We start from the raw sequence: 22,395 nt of genomic DNA, 5'->3' as shown, positions 1-22,395 counted from the left end.
ATAAAAAAAGCTGTGTAACAACTCAAAGCCTTTTGATAGTTTAGGCTTAACGTGTAGTCAACTTTCTCACCAGTCTCCCCAAAGCTTGGATGGAAAATGGGAGTCTAGTATTTAAGGCCAAAGTTAATGACGCAGAAACACAGCTGCTGAAAACATCAGGTCCCTCTTTGTTCAATGTTAAACAAACAAAAAACAGTAAAACAAAATAGAATAAATAGGAGTCTACCTGAAGTGGCTGAAGAATCGTAAGTACTTCTATCCTTCCTATTCGTCCTGAAGGGCTGAACGTCCTTTTCCCTGTAAGTTCCAAACCCTTCAAAGCTTCTTCGTTTACTCCCACTTGCATCATTGTCCCGCTTGTCGCTTGAGGAATTCATTTCACCAAACATGTCCAGGGACTCTGACCTTGCATTACTCTCCGTATTACCAGAGTATCTCTTTGTGCAAGAGTCAATGGGATCACTGCTTGAGTCACCTTTATCTTTACTCTGTGTCCACTGCTGGGCATCAGAAAGTGATAGCGTAGACAGCGTATCCACTTCAAAGCTACTCTTTGAGCCTTTGTGTCCGGTTTCACAATGCTGGTGCTTCTGTTTCTCCTTATGCTTGCTTTTCTCATTGAGCAGGGAGAGGTCTTTATCTGAGCCACTTATCCTTTCATTGATCGCATGGCTGGAGAAGCCAGTGGACTTGCTAGCAAAGAGACCACTCAGATCTTCATGTGTCCCCAATATCCGCTCGTCCTTATGCTTGTGCTTATGCTTGTGTTTCCTTTTGTGAAGTCGGCCACTTGAAAGGCTTGTCCCTCCAACCTTTGGAGGAGCCAGAGAGGACTGCATGTCTCCAAGGCCCATTCCCACAGGTGTTTGCAGGTGCACTCCGTGTTTCGCTTTATGCTTGGCAGTGGTGGACATCTTCATATGAGAGCTTGCATGGAACTGGGGCGGGGGCACGGTAGGTCTCATAAATGGGGAAGCCGCTCCGAGCGTGTGAGACAGGTACAAAGGAGCTGGATACTGACCATAGTAACCAAGATTCATCATAGGCATTGATGTGTAAGGCATTCCATAGGGTGCATAGTAACTCCCACTGGGAATAGGGTAACCGAACCCTTGTAAAAAAGGCACCTTTGTCATGGTGTCATTGGTTTTGGCAGGTCTACCACGCTTCTTCTTAGACTTCATGTCAGAGGTCCTGCGAAGATAGAGCAATGGGTCATACTGAATATATGGCACAGGGTAGTAGTGATCAAAATTAATCCTGAAGATGCTGGGATATGGATTTTCATGATAAAATGTGTAACTTCTATGTGAAATCCTGAACACTTGAAACTTATTGATTAGTTCCTCAAGGTCTGCCAGAAACTGGAGGTCATCTCTGTTCTGCAGGCTTTTCCTTTTCCTCTTGTGCTTTGGCTTTTTAATGCTCTCATGAGAGAGAAAGTTATCTACAATGAGATGTTTCTGCCGGTGACCATGCCTGTTCTTTGTGCTGGTGTCAGATGGCATTGCCTCTGGATTGTCCAGGGTGCAGAAATCAAAGGAGTATCTCCGGCGGGATTCTGAGCTCTTTTCGGCTTGGTCAGAAGTGCTGTTGTTATCTGTACCTATCCCACTGTCGCTTGGTATGGTTTCCTCACTGTGAGACTCACTCACTGGCGACAGCGTAACTTCTTTCAGAGAACCTATTTCACAGAGGTGGGAAGGTGAATTAGCCATTAACCTGGGTGGAGACAGCTTCCAAGTTCCACTGTGCATTCCTTTCTGGGTTTTTGTAGGAAGAGCACTGATAGGTTGAAGATTTGGCATAGTTTTTAACTCTGAAAAATTCATTTCAGTGCTTGCAGGACTAAGGTTGCCATTAGTCCCCACTAACTGTGTCGAAAGCGGATGAATAGCTGCTGGTGACGATGCCACAAGTGACTGCAGGTTGGAAGGCACTGCTGGGTTTTCTGGCTGGCTGGAAACAGGCCTTGAGTGCTTGATGGCTGTCTTAGGTTCTTCTGGCTGAGGCTGCAGCTCTGCTCTGGGCTTCCTGCCCCGTTTTTTGCCAATGTAGATAGTCCCCCTCTTGCTGACATTGATCTGCTTCCCTAGTCTGGCATCAATGGTTGTTGGCCCCGCACTAGACGGTGGCTGAACTTTTGCTTTTAGAGCTATGTTGCTGGAGCAGGAGGACAAGATCTGATTGAGAATATTCTTCCTCTTGAGGGTCTTCATTTTATTAATGGTCTTGATGGTCTTCTTATCCAAGACCCCAAGTTTCCCAACCTTTTTGTGAAACTTGAGTTCACTGATGGACTTGTCCTCTCCTGGGACCATCTGGGCCAACTTGGCCAGATTCCGTCTCCTCTTCCTTTTCTTTGTTCCTGGAAATTCACGATTGATTGGACTCACTGGGCTGGTAGAGGTTCCCTCATGAATGGTTTCAACAGTGAGCAAAGGCTGTTTCTTTGGTCGTCCTCTTTTTTTCTTGACAGGTGTGATCACAGTAAGACTGTCTGTATTGGTATACAGAGGGCTGGATGGTGTGATGGGATAGGCTGAAGGAGGCTCCACCATCAGCTTCTCAGATGTTGCCATGGAGGCCTCCCGAAGGATAGATTTAGGTTTGCTGCAGGTCCATCTCCGCTTAGCTGCAAGTTTAGGGTGCTGGACCTCAGACAATTTGCTAGCCGTGGGAAGATCGGTAGGTAGGAGTGTGGATGTCACAGCTACGGATTTTCTGAGCCTAGTGGCACTGTTGGGGGAAGCTTTGTCAGTGAGCACACTGCTTTCAATAGCTACTAAAGGGGACTCATTTTCAGTCACTTTCCCTGGTTTTGTGGCTCGAAGATCTTTTTTACTCCCCTCTGATTGCGAGCTAGTCCTGTTTGCTACTTCACTGCTCAAAGGAAGTCCAGAAGACAGGCTTTTCTCCTGGATAGTTTTCTCTATGGAAGATTTTGTAGATTGCCTTTTTTTCCTTTTGTGGCCAGATGTATCTGTTGTTGGAGACTTTATTGGGATAGTGATTCGTACGTGACTGGTGTCACTTTCAGAACTGCTAGCAGAACTGGGATTCTGCTTCGCGGGTGATGCGTCTAACACACCATCCATTGAGTAAGACTCCTTCTTCCCGTCCATGCTGTCATGGCTTTTGCTGTCAAATGCTTTCTGAGCACTCTTCACCCATTCAATGTCTGTGGTTTGGATGGTTTGACTTATCAAGTCTTTTTTGCTGGACTTCTTCTTTGTAGTTGCCGTGGGCTGATCGGGGGCCTCCAGCTGCATGCCTCCCTCCGGATCGACGAGAGGCAAAAGCCCATTGCACTCGGAAGCACTGCCAGGCTGGGCAGCCGCGCTGATGTTGTTGGGTGACGGGACTGCACTGCAAATGGCAAGCTCTTTACTACTGACCGATAGCTGCCCCCATGTGCTTCCAGCACAGGACTTCTTTGCTTGAGACTTGCTGAAAGAGACTACTGGCTCTGGAGCAGGGACCTTGGTGGCACTAACAGCTTCTCGACTGCATTCTGTATTGATGAAACAACTTTGAGAAGTGGATCCAGTATCAGAGCTTGCAGACCAGTCAAGATGGTGCTGATTGCTACTTTTCTGCTGGTGCTTTGATTTTAAGGTGTCACCGGTGAAGTCCGGTTGGAGGCCTGGATCATAGTGCAGAGCAGAATGTTTTTGTGGCCTGTCATAAACCTGAAAGGGAGGAGAAAATGAAAAAAGGGAAAAGTTAGTTTATTGGTCAAATCATAACCACTAGTTATAGCTCTATGACAACTCTTCTTAAGCAATGTCTTCTTAAGGGTTAGGAGCCTTATAAAGGCTTCCTACACTTGATTCAAATTTGTGTTTGGATTTATGCATTGTAAACAAGTTTTGTTTTCCCATTCTAAAACAATGAAAATATTTCCATAAATGCTAAATTGCTACGGAAACATATTCTATTAATTTTTAATTAAAACACTATTAAAATACGCCTTTCAAAGGATGAATGGTGCAACCCAGCCTCCTGGTGAGAATCCCTTTTTTCTTAAAAATTATCCCTCACAGAACTTGACATATTGGGCAGCTCAAAAATGGAAGGATTACGCTCATTGTTGTAAACAGAAATGTAAACTTATCTAGGAAGCGATTACAAACAACAGGAAACGTAAGGTTCATTTACCTACAAAGCCCAAAGCCACAAATATTTACTTGCTTAAATTCCCACATAGGAGTCATCCCTGCAAAGTCAGTCTGAAAATCATATGCATAGTGTCAAGTCTGTAAGGCAAACCTGGCAGGCTCAAGACTTGCGCTGCTCTCTTCCCATTTTAATAATCTGCTATTTGCAATGTTCGTAAGAGATATTTCCAATACTATTTCTAATCTAACAGCAGCCTTTCAAACCACAGGAGTTACAGTACAGGAAAAATTACGCTGAAGACTATTGCAGAGCAAAAAAAAAGTACTTTTTCTTGGTAGGCCTCCTTCAGGTGAAGAAATTATGCTGTAACCTTTCAAGAATTTTCTTAAAACAGAACAAATCCATTTTACTTTTACTAACTACTGACCTCTAACTATTTGTTTCCTGTTATACTTTTTTTTTCCTTTTCTTTCTCTCTCTCTTTTTTTTTAAATGGATCAAACTGTGAACTTTATTTCATACACATAGTATCACAAACAACTATTCTCCACAAACTGTGATTGTAATTACACCATTCTGAATACCAAATAAATGATGAGATCCTCAAAATAAATGTGCAACCAAGAAAAGAACAAGGCTTTTGAGCTCTGGTTTTCTGGGAAACAAGGCATCTCTGCATCTGAGCAACTTCAGAGGAATTTGAAAGGTGCTAAGCAGCCCCAAGCCCTCAGTGTATTATTCAGAGACCAGTAAATAGGCGTGTTTTTGGCAAACTTGATGATGATCCATCCTTAGTGTGGATATAAAACCAGGCATGTGGCCTTTTTGGAATACACAGTAAGGAGGAAGCTGTTCTGGTCCATTGTCTGAGGAGCAACCAGGGACTCTTAAATCCCGTGGATAGTTCAGCTGTCGTGCATATGGACCAGCCATACTCAGGGAAAGCAGAGATTTCCAGGAATTGTGGAGTGAGAAAAATGAAAGCATGCAGCTGTGGTAGGACTGCAGATGTCACAGGCTTGTGACACCCCTTCCCCCCCCCCCCCCTCCAGCCTGAGAAAAGAGCCAAAAGCATAAACAGACATTGGGGAATGAACCAGTTCCTCTTTCCAGCAGTGACCTCCCACACTGGACCCATTGAGCCGAGCATGCGGTAGGGATGGTGCCCCGCTACCACCTTGTTCATGGGCTGCTTCACTGCCACGGGTTCAGCAAATGGGGCCTGAGTGGGAACGGAGCTGACATCCCCCCCATACCCCAGAATGCAAAACATTTGGGGGGGGGGAACCATAGTCCATCCTTTCTATATCCAGTCCCTTTGGATATAGAAAGGGAGGCAAAGTGAGATCAACAGCACTGATGCTAAAGTTTTTTTTTTTTTTTTAATTATTTTTTTTTTAATGAAATATCATCTTCCCAAAAGCACCACGATTTCTGACTTTAAAACCTTGGAAATTTTAGGCTGAGAACTCTACTGGTCCTGCACAGACACAGGGCCAGCTTGCTTCTGCAGGGATCTGTAATCCCAGCAACTCTTTACACTCAACTTCCTTCCCAAACGCCGAGTTGTAAAACTAAATGACCTAAAAAATCTCTTTTGAAAACAGAGAAGGTCCCAGCAGTGAGGGAAAACATCACATGCTGGCAACACCCTGATCCCTCCACCTCTGCCACATGCACATTGCTCTAGTTTAAAAGCAGCAGTAATCTCCGATCTATATTTAAAGACAGTTAATAGAGGTTTACAGCAGAGAGGCCAGCTACATGGTGGAGATGAATGCTGCTATGTCGCTTAGCTCCTCCAGCCTCATTTCTTTGACCCATGTGCTATAAGGTGATGATGTGCTGCAGGCCACCACAAGGTCTATCTCATAATCCATGAGAAAGATGAGCCTGTGTTATCCATGGTGCCAACCTGGGTTATCCATGGTGCCAACCTGGGAGAGCAGTGCCAAAGGCACCAAGACCAAGAATGAGGGCTGGCCTGAAGCAGGATGGGCAAGAGCTTAAAACCCCCCCACAAACCCAGCCTAAGCCCTTACTTGAGCTCACCAAGCTCTTCTGAACCCCATCGATTGCTGCACCTTGATGCCTTTCATGGAAATTAATTACTTAACATGCTGCAGCTCTGGGCAACGGACTGTTGACTTGCACAGAGCTCCTATCCCAGCACATCTGAGATTTTCCTGAAAAGCCTGCTCAGGGTGACAATGGAAGGACTTACCTGTAATTATTTTATGAGACCCTAAAAATAGCTTGCCCTTTCATTGCATGGGATTTTCTTCTGCAACTAGCTATTCTGGGCCAGGAATCTGCCCCTTTCTTCATTTTGGGGGGAAATTTAGATGTCTAACTTATACTGCACAATTTTATCACACCTTACAAAACTTGGTCAATATTTCTCTTGACATTCAGTTTACTAGACATGCTTATTGGGTAATAATCCCATAATTCCTTTGAAAAATAGGAGGAAGGTAAGAGTTCTTGCAACTGCAAAGAAGTCTGAACAACATGAGCTAGCACAGGGAAAGACTTCAAAAATAAAGTTTGAATCTTCTCAACATTAAAGCCATTACAACAATAAGAAAAGCCTGAGCACTAGCCCTTAGGTTTGGTAGTGCTGGATAGACCTATGAGTAGGATATGTCCCACCATCTGGCTACTGAAGTGCATCAGCTGGAGAGTAGAGGAGGTAGCAAACAGGGTTGCACCTGCCTTTGTAGACCTGCACAAATGCAGATGTGCTTATTCCTCATTCCAATTTTATTCCAGCATGCAGCCCTCACAAAAGGGAGAATGAGACTGTGTCTGCCCCATGATGAGCAGCACCTTTCTCTGAAAGCAGCACCCCCTGGCAGAATATTGCCCATAGGGACACTTTTCATGTAAAATATTGCACCCTGCCTCACTGTTCCCTTGCCTGAGTGTTGCTCCACATCCACATGCTGCTTCTAGTCCCAAAGCAAAAAATGGGAGGGGGTATCAGCAAACAAATAGACAAAAATCAAGGACTAAGTTGAAAAAAAAAATCCCAAAAGCTCATGTCTATAAAAAAAATAATTAACAAAATACACACACAGAAGCCCAACACCTGACAAAAATCTCCTTGTTTACAGAGTACGGTACACTCCTGCTCCAAATGCACCTTCTTCCAGAGGTAACATACATACAGCTCATCAAGAATCTGGCTTGCAAATCAAAGTTAATACTACAACGCCCCCTCTTTAAATCATTCGCAGATCCATCTGTGTAATGACTCCTCAAGTGTAATTCCCTATTAAGAGGCTTTATCTGGAGAGATAAGCAGCTGGTTCCCATGTCACTAATTGCTGTCTGCTGTGATTTTAAAACATCTGCACCATTGTGCTCTTCATTTTCATATTCTAATCACCCTGAAACTTGAAAAAGGTACATCATTGATTGTTTCTGTGGGTTAATTAGTACACAGTCTCCTTGTAGAGACAATTTAAAGGCAGTCAGAACCTCAATCAGCAAGTTTGTTTTAAAAATTAATAACACTGGGAGTGTCTGTGGGGATTGGCATCCACAGTGACACATCAGAGCGTGCTCTGGGGACATACCATCCTTTGTTATCATCTTCATAGGCTGGAAATAAAAAAAAAAAGGAAGAAAAAAAAGAAAGGAAAAGGGGAAAGGCTTTCCTAAATGAATAACATCGCTTAGAATCAGAGTCTTGGGAAGTGTTTGCTTTTATCTCAGGGCCACCTCTGTGTATTTCCAAGGAAGGAGAGACCTCTGCTCCTCCAGCGAGAACAAATCGCAGCAAAACATCATGCAGAACCTCTAACGCAGTGCTGGAGCTTCTAACTCATTTTTGGTAGTAATTTTGGCAGTCAGGACCGACATCTCATCAGAAATTAATGGGCTGAGGCTGCGACTGCTTGGACATATGCAGACGTTTGCTCTGCTTAGCCTGGTTTGGCTGGAAGCTGATACTGCGTGCACACCGGACCCTCCTTCCATCAACCCAGCTCAGAGCAAAGGCCGAGCTGAATTCATACCTGAATTAACTGCATTACCTGCATTAACTTAGGCTTATACTCAAAAGCGCACTGGATAGTGCTGAAAATGAGTGTCTAGTGCTTAGCAAAAGGTCAGACTGAGGTTTTCAGGAGAGAATGAATAGATCTGGGTCCAACGAGGTTAAGTGGAAAATGCAATGGGCACCTGACTTCCAAAAATTCAGATTCTGCTTCAGTGCTTCAAGTGGAGCTCCTAAAAACTGGAAAAACTCCAGGTAATTTGTTCCTCTTCAAAAGCTTTCTCTTCAGTCTATGCTTCCTAGACATGCATGAAAACGTGTTACTGGAGAAGAAAACCCTTTGAGAGGAAGAGAAAACTGAGATTTCCAGCTCCAACACATGAATAAATAAACCTGGCTCAGAACACGCTTTTGCTCAAAATTGAAACTGAGCATTTCCTCTTGTGTCCCAATGGGACAGCAGAAAATCGCTCACTTGAAGCCCATAATCAGAGCTAGAGGTTGGAGGTATTTCATGTAGTTTGGAGAGTGCACTGAACCTGCATTACTCGGCAAATAAAAGATACCGAGCAGAAGAGACTCCAAGTTGAGTGGAACCTAACTCTGGCTTGCTGACTTGCAGGGCTGATCGGTTAATGAAATGAGATGTGGTTCGTTTGTAGGAAGGATTGTTTGATCCAGTCAGACCAGTCCCCAATAGCAGAAGGCTGTAATGGTTTCAGGAAGCCTGTTAGCTCCTCTGTAGCTCTGACCAGCAAGAAGGGAACATGTACTGGTGTATGGCACTTGCTGGGATGGCAAGTAGCATCTTGTGAGAGACCCTACTAAAGCTAGTGGAAAACCAATGCAGGGGCTTTAATTCCAATTAAAATACTATAAAAAAACCCACGTCACTAGGCACTAACATGAAATTCATGGTTATCATCTCAAAGAAGGGGGAATTTCCAGAACGGTTTTGTCAAAATTTTTTGTTCTTGGAGCTCCTTCCTTCTCCAATCCCTAAGCCTTCAGCTGCAGAAAGCCCAAGCAACACTGCCTTCCTAGGAGCTTAGATTGTTCCCTGGGAACTGGAATAGAGGCAGGAATTAACAGAAAGCTGCAGGGTGACTACTCAAGAGCATGACGCAGCATGGGGTGGGAGTGGGATAATTAAAAGCAAAGCATCGCCTGTTTGTGCCCATTCACCAAACACAAACATCGCACACTCGCGTGTAAACCTGCGTAAATCAGGAGGATCTTCGCTGAAGCTGCTGGGTGTCCTTCCAGATTTACGCTCCCATTGATACGTAGCTCTGCCTTCCCTTGCATAATAACATCAGCAAAGAGATGCTGAAGTTTCGTGGAAACGTTGGGCTCGTTACTTCCTGCCGCACCACAGGCACATCACTATTCATGGTGTGGGTACGATCAAGAAAAACAGTAAGAGCATCAACGAAACAAGTGATTTTGCAGGGGGTTTTGCATTTTGCATAGTAATTGTTTTGAGGATAACTACCTAAAGCAGTTATCCTTAAGGAAAAGATGTAGCAAGGGATAAAGAATACAGAAGGGTCCAAAGATGCTCATGTGGCTGCAAATTTTATTTTTTCATGCATTCCTGGTAAGGCATCATGACTGGCTAAGTAGCTCACAAATTCCACAGTTATTCCAAATTAATTTCGCTACAGGATTTAAATTGGATGATTTACATGCTATTCAATCTTCTGCTGGATTTCAGAAACTTCTGTTTTCCAAATGCAGGGATCCAGGATTTTATCTGAGCAAACTGCAACAGCATGGAGAATTCACAAAGGCAGGAGTCTAGTTTGGAGCTGGGAGCTGCTCCGCTCCTTTACCAGCGGGGATAGGCCCATCTCGGCACATATTTTCTTTATCGAATGTTTAAACAACCCTGGCTCTTCTCAGGGCTTTGTATTAAGCACTGAGTCTGGGAAAACTCTAAACAATGGGATTTTTCTGTCATCTCCAACAAAGAGCCCATCACCACTGACATAACAATGCAGCTTAAATATCGTGTTTAAGCATAACACAGTTTGCCAGATCGGTTTAGGCAGCTGGGAGGGAACAATTAGGCACCAGCTAAGGTGGAGTACAATGGGACTAACACAATTTTGCTCCATTCATCTGGCAAGATAACCCTGGTTCGGTCCCCGTCTGGCCTCCGGCCAGCGTAAAGATTCCCAAGCGAGCGTTTTAATCCGACGCTATGTCCGCGTGGCCTGGGCTCGCGGAGCAAAACGTCTCGCCAATTTGGGCGCTTTCGTTCGTCCCAGAGTCTTGCTGCTGCTCGCTGAAGATTTTAAAAGCAGCAGCGGCTTCGTTATTCATACATTAAATGTCCTTGCGTCGCTACAGAGCACGGTCCCGTGGGAAGCACTGGAGCTCAACCTGCTCTTCCTGATCTGCAATGACGGCATCGGAGCTCTATCCCATCCTGTCTTCCAACTTTGCTCTGCAGATTTCAAGGTTTTGAGAGCAACATGTTTTTGGACGGTGACTTGGCCCAAATCAAACAGCGGAAGGATGCCAGCACAGACTGGGGCCTGCCGGCCCTGCGGAAACACAAGCCGTAACATGCCACCTTCTTTCCTAAAGCTTTGTGCTGTTGTCCAGAGCATTAATGCTTGAGCACTTCTCAGATTACTAAATTGGAAACAAGGATGAGCAGCTGTGCTCCATAAGTTTGTATGATATTTTTAAAAGCCTGCAGTGCTTAATTTGCATTGAAAGGTTTCTTTTATCCTTCATTTATTATAGAAATTGCAGTTTTACCCTGAATACTTTTTCTTTCAAGGGGTGGGGGAGTTACAAATGGCTTTTCCATCGAGGCCAGTGATTCTTTCCACTAGAGTTAAATAATTTGATTATAAATTGAGTCCTTAAATGTCAAGGAGATGCTGAATTCACCTGAAAACAGGCATTTAGAGAAGCTCATAAAAGCTGCAAGCTCCAGTCAGTTAGCTCATCATTCTTTTAGCATGCACTTCATTTAGCAGTTACTGACCGCCAGATTAATTCTTTCAAAGCATCCTGATTGTAGCTAAGGTCTAACATGAAGTATTGCATGTGCTACCACACGAGCAAAACGTCCAGAAATCTGCCAGAATATCTGTTTGGTGCATTTGGATCATGAAAACTCATGGTAGAGATCAAATAATGCTGGAAGAAAGGAGCATCCTCTCACCTCCCTGCACTAAGAGCTGAGTCCTGCACCAAAAATTTAGTGTCACCTGTGACTTTAAGCAAATTCAGGCTGAAGAGGTGAACTTCAGCGATCTGCAGCGAATGGAGGAGCCTCACTCCTTTTGGAAAATCTGCCTAAATAGGTCAGAAGCACAAATTTTTAGCTCTGCTGAGTCTGGGTAGACCAGAGGAAGACCACTGGGTAGACCACTGTGAGGTAGATCAGAATGAGACCGTCACTCTCTGCCCGGGAGAACAAGGTGACAGAGGTGAGGCTCATCATAAAGATATAAGGTGGCTAGGGTTACTTATATTGAAGAACACAGTATGTGAACAGTGTGCTCTATTGTAGGATTGACAAGCGTCCCCAAAGCTGCACTGGGACAACCTGCACGGTCCCAGTTTTGCCATAATTTGACTTCACTCTTCCTGTTCTCAATAAAAATGTAAAAGTGGACAGTTTGCCTAAACCACCAAGAGTTATATTTAGCCAGAATCGCCTTTCCTGCCACCGTATTCCTTTTTTTCTTTCCTTCCCTCCCCCTACATCACAGCACTTCTTCCCCATGACAGATGGAAGAGGTTAGGCAAAGACAGCAAATGGTGTGGTATGTACCAGAAGGAGATGGCACATGTGCTGGAGGCTTCGAAAAAAGCTGGTCCCAGATCAGACTCTCAGAGTGGAATTCACCCTTGTCTTTCACCAGTAAAATCCTTATCTTCTGATTAAAGGAGATAGAAACACTTGCCCCCCCTTGCATTTCTTGCAGGCATTCCTAGTGGTCTAAGCAGGCACACAGTGAAACCCATCTGATTTGCAGATGGCTACAGGAGTGGTAGAGTTTCAGAAGCTTTGTCCTCTCACTTTTCCATCACGTATAACCTATGCCCATTTTCACCACTGCTGTTAGATAAGAAAAAATGATTCCTCTTCCCTCTCCCTAGCAACTGCGCAGGGTAATTTCTGGAGAACTTTTGCTGCATACATTAAATACATCTGAAGTGTGGCTGAAGTCTCTGCTTCTGGGCTAGATGTAGTGTCCCCACAACAAAACCATCTGCTTTAGTCTAGCTCTTGCCAGCTCCTCCACTGTGCCCATAGCAAATGCCTTCCCATTGCAGAAAATTTGACCAGGCAACAATAAGCCTTTGGAGAAACAAGAAAAAAGAAATCACAACAGAAAATACTTCTGTGGCGATGCCAGGTGGGGTGATTACAGGCGACATTGCTTTCTTGGGGCTTTGCTGGGCAATGACTGTCATGTGTCTCTGCTTTGATGCTCATCCCTCATCTCTCCTTCCTCCTCTCCCTCCCCAGCTATGGCAAAATCATCTTTACTAATAAACCTCCAGCTCGAATAGCAGGTTTTATTTAGTGTGCTATAAAAACAGTCATTTCTCAGATCATAAAAGGGGCTCAACTGGACTGCATCATTTTGCTGAAGTGAGTTTTCTGGTGGAGCGATTCTCCCTTCTAAATGCCACAGTGCCCCACTGCCAGTATTTATGTACCAAAATAAAATGCAATTTTCTAGATTTTATTAAGTGTGAATCTCCAGCGGAAATCCATTTGGGAGCTGAACTCAACATTTAATTGTCCCTTGATTTTATACTTTCAAGACTTTCTCAGCCTTTTTCAAAACAGCACCAGGCAAATTATAGTTTTATTAAGGTATAGCACAGCATTACTTAAATGCCCTGACCAAGGTTGGGCTTGGGTTCTACACATATAAACTGACACTGGTACAACCCAGATAAAGAGAGGGCAGAGGACAGAGGTCTAGGAAGGAGGACAACAAGGCACCCCAAGCATGGTTTTGTGCTTAAATGGCCTCCCAAATTTCTCTACCAATTCATCTAAGAAATGATGGATAAAATTCACTTTATTTAGTCTCCAGCCTTCATCTGTGAGGCTGAGTAAGTGCTTGGAAAGTCTTTTTTAATACAAATTCAGACCTGGGCTTAGCATTCAGAACAGCAAAGTTCAGATCTCTTCTGGGTAGGGACTTGGCTTATCCCATTCAAAAGATCTGGACCGGAGAAACCCTTCTGTTTCTTCAACCTATGCTGAATTTCAATGATGTCTACCCACACGCTCCCCTTAGGAGTGGAGCCTTCGGCACTAGGCGGAATGATGGTAAGGTACTGCCAGCACTTCAGAGCATTGCCCTTTTAATTGCTCTTCCTCTATTAAATCACCTAAATACATTTCTTCGCTCTACACATGTTGACGAAGCAGAAACAGTCGCACTGCTGTTATTACTTCCTCTTAAGTGCTGACTATGTGCTTGAGCTGAGTAACTCTATGAAAACACTGACACCGAAGATGCAACCCCCTGTCCAAGCAGCTTGGCATGCAGGTTAAATCAGAGGCAGGTAGTATGCATTTCAGACGTGAAAGTTCACGTGTCCACTGTTGAGGGAGCAAGGTTATGCCTCTTTTTTTTTCAAAATGCAACTTACTCTGAAGGATTAGCATGACGTAGTTGGCAGAATGTGAGTATTTCCAAGGGGTACTGGAGGACATAGAGGGAGATCAGCTAAAGCACAGGTGAAAGAGCTGTTTAAGCATCTAAGATATATATCAAAGGAACTAAAACTGCCTACACCGGGGCAAGATTTGCACAGAAGGTCTTTCAGTCTAGCAGACAGATAAAAGAAAATTTCCTGATTTGAAGCCAAAGCTAGGAAAGCTGAGATAGGAAACATAGGCCACATTTTTAATAGAGAATATAATTAATCACGAAAACAGTTTATCATGGCAATGGATTCTTTATTACTGGAAGCGTCTTTTAAATCAAGTCTGGGTGTTTTTCTAACACATGTGCATTAGTGCACGACAGCTATTGGACTTGTAACAGGAATACATATAGGCAAGTCCCCTGGTATGAGTTATGCAGGAGGTTTGACTAAGTGATCACAACGGCTCTTTCTAGCTTTAAAAATCTGTGACTATATATCCTCTCTATATTCTCCAGTGTTTTGTCCAACCTAGTGTTAAGCAATTCCAGAAATGTATGTGTCTTCAACCCCTTCCTTTGGGAGGCTATATCCCAGCGTAATAAATCTCGCTGTTCAGAACCTCTTCTTTCTTCCCCTGGAATCAGTTTCCATCCCTAGACACACCTCATTTCTGGATTAATTCCAACAAATCTTCCTCGCCCTTGATACCAAAGTAGAGTATTTTTCATTTTTTAACAATTCATTCCTTATTCCCCACTGCTGTAAAACGGTGTGTCCCACTGGAACGGCAGAGCTGATCTAGACGGGTAAGGATGCCTAGGTGAGCCCAGCAAGATGTATTTCCCCCGGACTCAGGAAGGGCTGCTTTGGACCACATGCTGCTCTGCAAGAGTGAGCAAAGGCAAAAAAAAAAAAAAAAAAACCCGTTAGGGAATGCTCCCAGGTACCAACATGGCCCAAGTAAAGCTATGGTGATGCCTGCAGCAATTCTTCTGCACAAGCCAAATGCAAGCACAAGTAAACTGAGCGAGATATACACACACATATATACATATAGGTGTGTGCGCGCGCAGTGTTCCTTTAGAATGACTCTCTCCTCACCAATCAGGGATTAACCGAGCTTTGGCTCTGAACTTTATGAGGGGGCACGGGCTAACACACCTGATCTCCAGCTAGATCTTGCAGACATCTGTAGAACAGAACAAAAATCAGAACATCCTGCAGCTGAAGACATGCAGAATGTTGGGACCAGTTTTAGCCATTGGCTGCTGCTTTATTTCTTTTTCAAATCTTAAAGAAGGTATTGATTTGGTCCTTTTCTGCTCTGAATTTCTCTGCTGTTCCGTTTGCTGCATCACAAGTTCAAGACAAGAGCCCAAATATAATCATATAATCATAGAATCAGTAAGGTTGGAAGGGACCTCTGGAGATCATCTAGTCCAACCCCCCTGCTCAGCAGGCTCACCTACAGCATGGTAGACAGGGTTGCACCCAGGCGGGCCTTGAACATCTCCAGAGAAGGAGACTCCACAACCTCTCTGGGCAACCTGGTCCAGGGCTCCGTCACTCTCACAGGGAAGAAATTCCCCCTCACGGTCAGGCAGAACTGCCTGTGCTTCAATTTCTGCCCATTGCCTCTTGTCCTGTCACACGGGACAACTGAAAAGAGTTTGTCCCCGTCCCCTTGACACCCTCCCTTCAGGTACTTGTACACATTGATCAGATCCCCCCTCAGTCTGCTCTTCCCCAGGCTAAATGGGCCCAGCTCTCGCAGCCGTTCCTCACAGGGCAGGTGCTCCAGCCCTCTGATCATCTTTGTGGCCCTACGCTGGACTCTCTCCAGTAGCTCCATGTCTCTCTTGTACTGGGGAGCCCAGAACTGGACACAGGACTCGAGATGAGGCCTCCCCAGGGCTGAGTAGAGGGGCAGGATCACCTCCCTCGACCTTCTGGCAACACTCTTCCCAATGCACCCCAGGAGACCATTGGCCTTCTTGGCCACAAGGGCACCTTACTGGCTCATGGTCAACCTGTCATCCACCAGCACTCCCAGGTCCTTCTCTGCAGAGCTGCTCTCCAGCAGGTCAGCCCCCAGCTTGTACTGGTGCCTAGGGTTATTTTTCCCTAGGTGCAGGACCCTGCCCTTGCCCTCGTTGAACCTCATGAGGTTCCTCGCCTTGAACTGTTGGAGATCTCTGCCTGAATCCGAATGTCAGAAAAACATTCTTCAATGTTCAGAATGTCTGAAATGGTCAGTTTTAAGGTGGAAAAAATGAAAGAAAAAAAGAGTAACAGCTAAATCTCAAAACCCTGAACAAAAAGATTGCATACTTTGAGGTAACTGGCACAGAGACTGTTCAGTGAATGCTTTAAACATTCTTCAAATGAGAAAAATATCTGTATCACCCAAGGTAAAATGTTTACTTATTGTTTTTTAATTACTATTTCTTCTTTCTGTGCTATTTTGGGGAATACATACGCATACACACATATATAATTGTGTTATACCCTAGACAGTCCACATATTCCTGTATATTCTCTCTTTAAGGATTTGTTTCAAGGAGACATGCACACATATTTTCTGCAAGCAGAGAGAAAAGCCTTTTGAAATCAGTGCAGATTCATCACCAACCCTGTACACGACCTTATCAGCAGTCGCGAAGGGTGGCCTCCGTGGAATACTATGGAAAGGGCAAAGCTGGAAAATGTGCACTTTAAAGTGCCACAGACTCTAGTTCAGTGCATAGCACTTGTAATTTTGCTGCTGCAGATTGCTCAGCTTGTTACAGATACTTGAGAATTTGGGCTTTCCCTGATTAGAGGTCCTGAGATTTATTACAGTAATTCTTTTTTGCCTTTGTTTTCTTTCTGGAGTAGGTGAGTGAACAGTCGAGGTGGACATGGGTATCAAATAACAGATACATATAATATCTCTAGTGATGAGGAGAGAAGAGAAACAAAGCTTCCTGGCATTTCTTTCCCCATGTGTAACATATCTTTATGTTACACACAAAAAAGAGCACTTACTCTTACCAATGAAAGGATAATTTAAAGAGAAACCAGGACCCTGCTCACAAAGAAACAGCTTTGGTACATGAGGTATGACAAAAATTGACTTAAATCCTGTCTGCCTTGTCCATTTAGGTTTGTCCCCAATGGAGACTGACAAGCAGGTGGATAGTCTTCTGCAGCAACGTGTTTTTAAAATGAAGCTTTTAATTTCATTAACATTAACATTCATTAACATATATGCCACATATATGTGGCATCTCCTCCAAAAGATGTCCAGAATAAGCAATCCTTTCTATAGATCTGTGTGCCCTTCACTATGAGGAAATGCTGAGGTAGGATATATATTTTAGAAATATGCTACTTAATGAATAAAAAAGGGTGCTCATGTGTGTGTGGCAGGGGGGAAACAGAGGTTCATGAAATGCATTTTCTTTTCAACTTCTATCGTAGTCCTCAGAGTGTACGCATCACATCATTCACACAAAGCAAAAAGACCTTGCTGTCATCTAAAGATTATCTTCAAAAAATCTCAAGGCACTTAATGAAAGAAGTAGGAATCATTATTTTGCATATTACAAATGGAAATACTGAGGCACAGTGATCTGCCCGAGGTCTTTCCATATTCTTGTGTCAGTGCCAGCAGAAGAATATAGGTTTTCTGATCCTTACTTTTGCCTGTGTTCATGAAGGTTACCAAGCCCAAGGTCCCAAGTGCAGGTTTCCATGACATTTTACAATCTAGATGAAGATGATTTCAAATAAATGAATCTCCTGTCTGTCATGACAAGTATAGTAAGATGAGGTCTCCCCCACCAGTATAAGGCAATCCTGTGTCAAACAAAACCATCTCAACAAAGCAAATGGGAGTTCCAGTGCTTATGTTTTAGGGGGGAAAGTTGTGTGTATGTTTGTGTGTATAGTTATATTTTTTGTTTATATTTAGTTTATTTTTATTTTTTAGTTTTAATTTATGTTTTAGTGTATATTTTCTCATAAAACTCCTAACACTCTTGAACTGCAAACAGACTGATGCTTTGCTATATGAGTATGTATGCATGTGAAAAAGGCTTCCAACTGGCTAAAATGATGACTTTCCATCAAAAGTGGCCACCCTCATCACAGATGCAACTGGAATCAGTTTTGTAAAACATAACAAAGAATGAAACTCCAGACTGTGGGGAAGATCCCCAGCCTCCAACCCTCAAACTGCACCAGAAAAAGCTATCCAGTCTCTACACTGCTCATAAAGCAACAGACACAGTTGCAGGCGAGAAGTGACCTAATGTTTCTGCTGCTCAAACTCCCAGCAACCTACAGCAACTTAAATTAGAACATGTGCAACATAATCAGATTTCCTTCTCTTGCAGACTTGTTGTATTTCTTCAGTTTGAAAAGACATGGACACTTCAGACAGAAGCTACAGCTCAGCAATGCTGTCTGCTACTCGTGGGGAATTTACTTATACCTCAATACCAAAAAGTCTGTGATCATGAAGCCTTTGTACTTTCAGCTCCTGACCACCAAAACCAAAGTTTTTGGTTAGAAGCCACACCTAGAAAATTCTAGAGTTGGAGGCAAGCAAGAAAATCTGATTGGGATCCAAATCCAAGTTTCCTCACACTACTGAGTTATTTGTTACTACGGTACAGTTTGGGCCAATCTGGTTAGATATAAGATCAAATCTGCAATGACACCTATTAAAATACCGCAAGACTTGACTCTCCAGCATCATCTGCAGAAAAGCTTGGTGCATCTCTTCAGCCCAAGTCAGTTATTCAGCATGTGATTTTAGTTATCATCTAACTTCTGTTGACGCCTGATTTTACAAGTCTAGGCTCCCCATATAACCAATGCAACCTCCAGAGAGGAAATCAGAGCATGCTAAGTCACTCTGCTGACTATATAGGGCACCTGAGTGGTTAATCCAGGCACTTAAATTAGCCATCTAAAGGGAGGCAGGATGAATATAGCCCAATTATGTGCATGTGCTCTACTACACATTTAACTCCTTTTCTGCTGCTCCGTTCCAGACTCCAAAGGCTGAAGTGTACCTTCACAGAAGTCTTCCTGAAACATTTCCAGCCCAGTAAGAAGTACAGAGGCCCAACTTGTTTTTGATAAAGCTTTCAAGATTTCCACCTAGTAGTATTTTTCCTAGAGATCTTTGCAGTTCCTTCAAAATGCATTTTGAATGCAGTAAATGGTGAACCTCTGGGGGTGGCCTTATGCCATCCCTCCTGCCTAATGTAGAGCATTTTTAATTCCTCATAGTCAAGTTATGCCATTACAAAATCTTAATTTGAATTGTTCTTGAAAGAAAGACTTCTCTTTCCTTTTGAGGTAAACCCCCACATCATAATAAAAATTGCTATGGAGAAGGGTATTTACACTGTCCAGAGTTAAACATCTAACTTCAGGCATGCGGAGTAGGAATCTCACCACCTACATGGATAACTGTTTTGACCACACTGATGATGGAGAAAGCCAAGACGCCCAACATACCTCTACTCGGGGCATCCTTTGGAAGACTTAATTAATTTCAGTGTTTCTTTAAATTACCAGTTTCTCATTCTTGTAGCCTCTAGCTATTTTAAGAGACACACACCTCCCAGCTATGGATGTAAGTGTGGTCTAACTGGCCTAGGAGTTTGGAGATCAGTGTTGTGCTATTGGCTTCGCTATTAACTTCAGTGCGCCTTGCTCTTTTTGGGTTTGATACCTAGCAGGCCAGGAGCCATCTCCCTGTCGTGTGATTATAGGGCAAAACAGAACCCCAATTTTGGCAGTGGCTTCTAACTGCTAGTATTATAAAAACAGTAATTCTAGTAAAGAAAATCTTTTCTGGTTTTACTTCTGATCCTAGGGGAGCCCCTGCCAAAGTGAGGGTGTGTGCTCAACAGGCATCAGGATCACCCCAAACCCCTGTGCAGCACACCAGGGAAGTCACAGGGGCCTGTTTAAAGTTTCTGCCCACATTACAGTAACACGGACAGCAAACAAAGCCGAGCTAGTTCCTGACAATCTTGTCTTAGCACCAGCAATGGTTTGGGGAAAATAACTGTAAAGCTATGGTGTAACTCAAATGAAAACATGAAGGTTACTAGGGATACGAGCAGACTCATGGAGTAATTAAATAGCCAACAGACACCCACACCCACACACGCAGCCCTCATTTACTCAAATCCCTGACAGTTGTTTATTGAGAAGTAGGTGTTGACGGTTCACTTGTCTTGGATGGATTTCTCCCGGAATAAACACCAGTGCTTTCAAAATGCCTGATCCCATTTTCTTGTAAAAGCTAAAAAAAAAAAAAAAAAAACTAAAAAAAAAACCACGCAGACACTGTATACAGAGTGGGTATCTTTGCTGCTATGTGCTGTAGAGAGGGGACTCCATGTATGGGAAAGATCGAGCTGCAGGACTGTTTTGGAAAATGAAGAGTTATTTCGCAATAGGCCATGACATCTCCCTTGGAGAAAACTTGCCCAGATTCTGCAGATTACTCTGCAGATGCAAAAGGGACAATATCTGATTTCAATATACTCTCAGAACAAGTCAAGTTTGACTTGATCTAGAAACATACCCTCCCCAGGGAGCTAGCACTGAACATTTAAGTCTTCTACCCTCCTTTAGGCAAATCTTTATATTCAAACGCAGGTGTAAGTGATAGTGTTTGTGTAGCCTCAGTTGTAAAGCAGAGCCGATCAAATGCAAAAAGGCTGCAAAACTCCCCCTTCTCAGCCAAGACACTGTGCTATCAACAGCTGAAGAGACTGCTGGCTTTTCGCAACACAAATCGGAGGAAAGGGATGAAATGAAAGAAAATTTAGGCTTAATATTAGAACCTGCTGACAGTGAGATGTATTAAGTTATAGGGCAGCCTACAAATGCAACAGGAAACCCATTTTTTGAACATGTAAGACTAGACAAAATAATAAGGAATGGAGAAAATGCTACAGGGAACAATTGTGCAATGATAGGAAGACAGACTACTAGGTGATCTATCTCTGTCTTTTGCAGTCTTCCCTTCCATATTTCTGTGGTAATCCTAGAGTTTCTGCTTTTTGAAGAATTCTTATTGCATGTAATCAGAGCAAGGCTACTCTGATACAGGCCTCACCAAAGACCTTCCAGGACCATCTCTGATGGTCAAGAGTGGCAAAACCAAGGATGCGTAACACTGAGTAAGGGCAGTTTCCAGTAATTACACATAGCTGCTGGATCAGCCACTCTGATATGCATTTGGACCCACGTTTACAAGTGTCTAACAGAGTTAAGCACTTTGTAAGCATCCCACTCCAGACTTTCCTTGCATTAGAAATGTAGGCACATTAAGCCAGGGCATGGTCTATCTTCTGGTTATCAAAGCCTGCAGAAAGAATCATTCCTACATAGCATGAGACTAGTTAGCAACACTCCAGTCCCCCGTCATTCTTCTCTTCTTCATCTTTCACTTGGTTTCAAGTATACTTTCTTGCTTGCTTTAAAAACCACTCCTATCCATACATCATTCAGGGGGGAGGTGAGTTAGCAAACCTATCTGAACATACTTCTTTTGACAGTATGACTAAATTCTTAAATATGATAAAATTTAACCTTTACACTTCTAAGAGAACAGATTTACAAAAATTTTAGAGAGATTTGAAAGTCATGCAAAACCCATTCCAAGTCTTTACACTTAGTGTAATAGGCTAGGTAGACAGTCTGTGCTTGTTCCCATTTCCACACTAGGCTAGGCGTAAGACATAAGTAAGACAATGATTTGTCGAAGGGCAGGTAGTCTGCCTACAACACAGGGAGATTTGCACTAGGAACCCAGGCCTTCACTCCTATACTTTCCGTTAACAACTTGAAAGAATCACTGCAATTACCTTTATTTGTTATTTCCACTGTGATTAGCTGGACAATCAAAGTCAAAGCAGATGTACCTTGTAGTAGCCACTACACAAAAAAATGGAAAAAATCTGTCCAAAAGTCTTTCCATCCTAACAGTAAAGGCAGAACGGAGAAGAACAAAGACTGAAGCAGAGGAGACAGACCTGCACAGGATCAAACACAAAAGCTGCACCTTCTCGCTTCTGAACTAGGGCTGAAATCATTTCACCAAGACGCTGCTAGTTCAGATTCCTTCACTCACTGGTTAAAGCAATCAAGCAAATAACCCATCTCACATGCACATTTAAACGGGCCTTATGTGCTTGCTGCATACATTCTCCAGGGGACCTTTAGATGCTGTGGCTCATCCTTCAGATGCTTCAGCTCACCGTGCAGCGTGTGCTTTCAGCGGTGTGAAAGGAAAAGATTAGTACCATGGCCAAGCTCCACGTGCAGAAAATACAGCTCACAGTGCATAAATAATTAAACAATGAGCATTTAAAACATGAGCCTTTAAAAAGAGCCTTTGTAAAAAAAAGAAAAAAAGGAAAAAGTAACTAGGATTCAAGTTAATCTTTCATAAGGCAAACCTTCAGACAGTTGCTTCTTCATGGACACTTCACAGTGTTCTGTTTCCTTTTGAACCAAGTGTTCACACAAAAAAAGCATTTTGACAATCCCACTAGGATGCTCATCCTCTGTGTTCAGAGAGAGATTTATAAAGATCACAAGGCCAG

The 22,395-nt window shown here is 43.4% G+C and overlaps 1 protein-coding gene across 5 annotated transcripts in view; it reads right to left on the bottom strand.

Moving 5' to 3' along the window:
- The window catches only part of SETBP1 (SET binding protein 1), a 362,803-nt gene that overhangs the window by 176,505 nt on the left and 163,903 nt on the right, over positions 1 to 22,395 (bottom strand). For all 5 annotated transcript variants that reach the window (XM_062599284.1, XM_062599280.1, XM_062599283.1 and 2 more), the window contains one exon: positions 227 to 3,692. In XM_062599284.1, coding sequence (XP_062455268.1) covers positions 227 to 3,692 — 3,466 coding nt within the window. The remainder of the gene's footprint in view (positions 1 to 226; positions 3,693 to 22,395) is intronic.

This window comes from Rhea pennata, chromosome Z (assembly GCF_028389875.1).
Source record: "Rhea pennata isolate bPtePen1 chromosome Z, bPtePen1.pri, whole genome shotgun sequence".
In the NCBI taxonomy this organism is placed as follows: domain Eukaryota; kingdom Metazoa; phylum Chordata; class Aves; order Rheiformes; family Rheidae; genus Rhea; species Rhea pennata.
The sequence above is the reverse complement of the archived record's forward strand: the minus strand, read 5'-3'. Positions and strand labels throughout refer to the sequence as shown.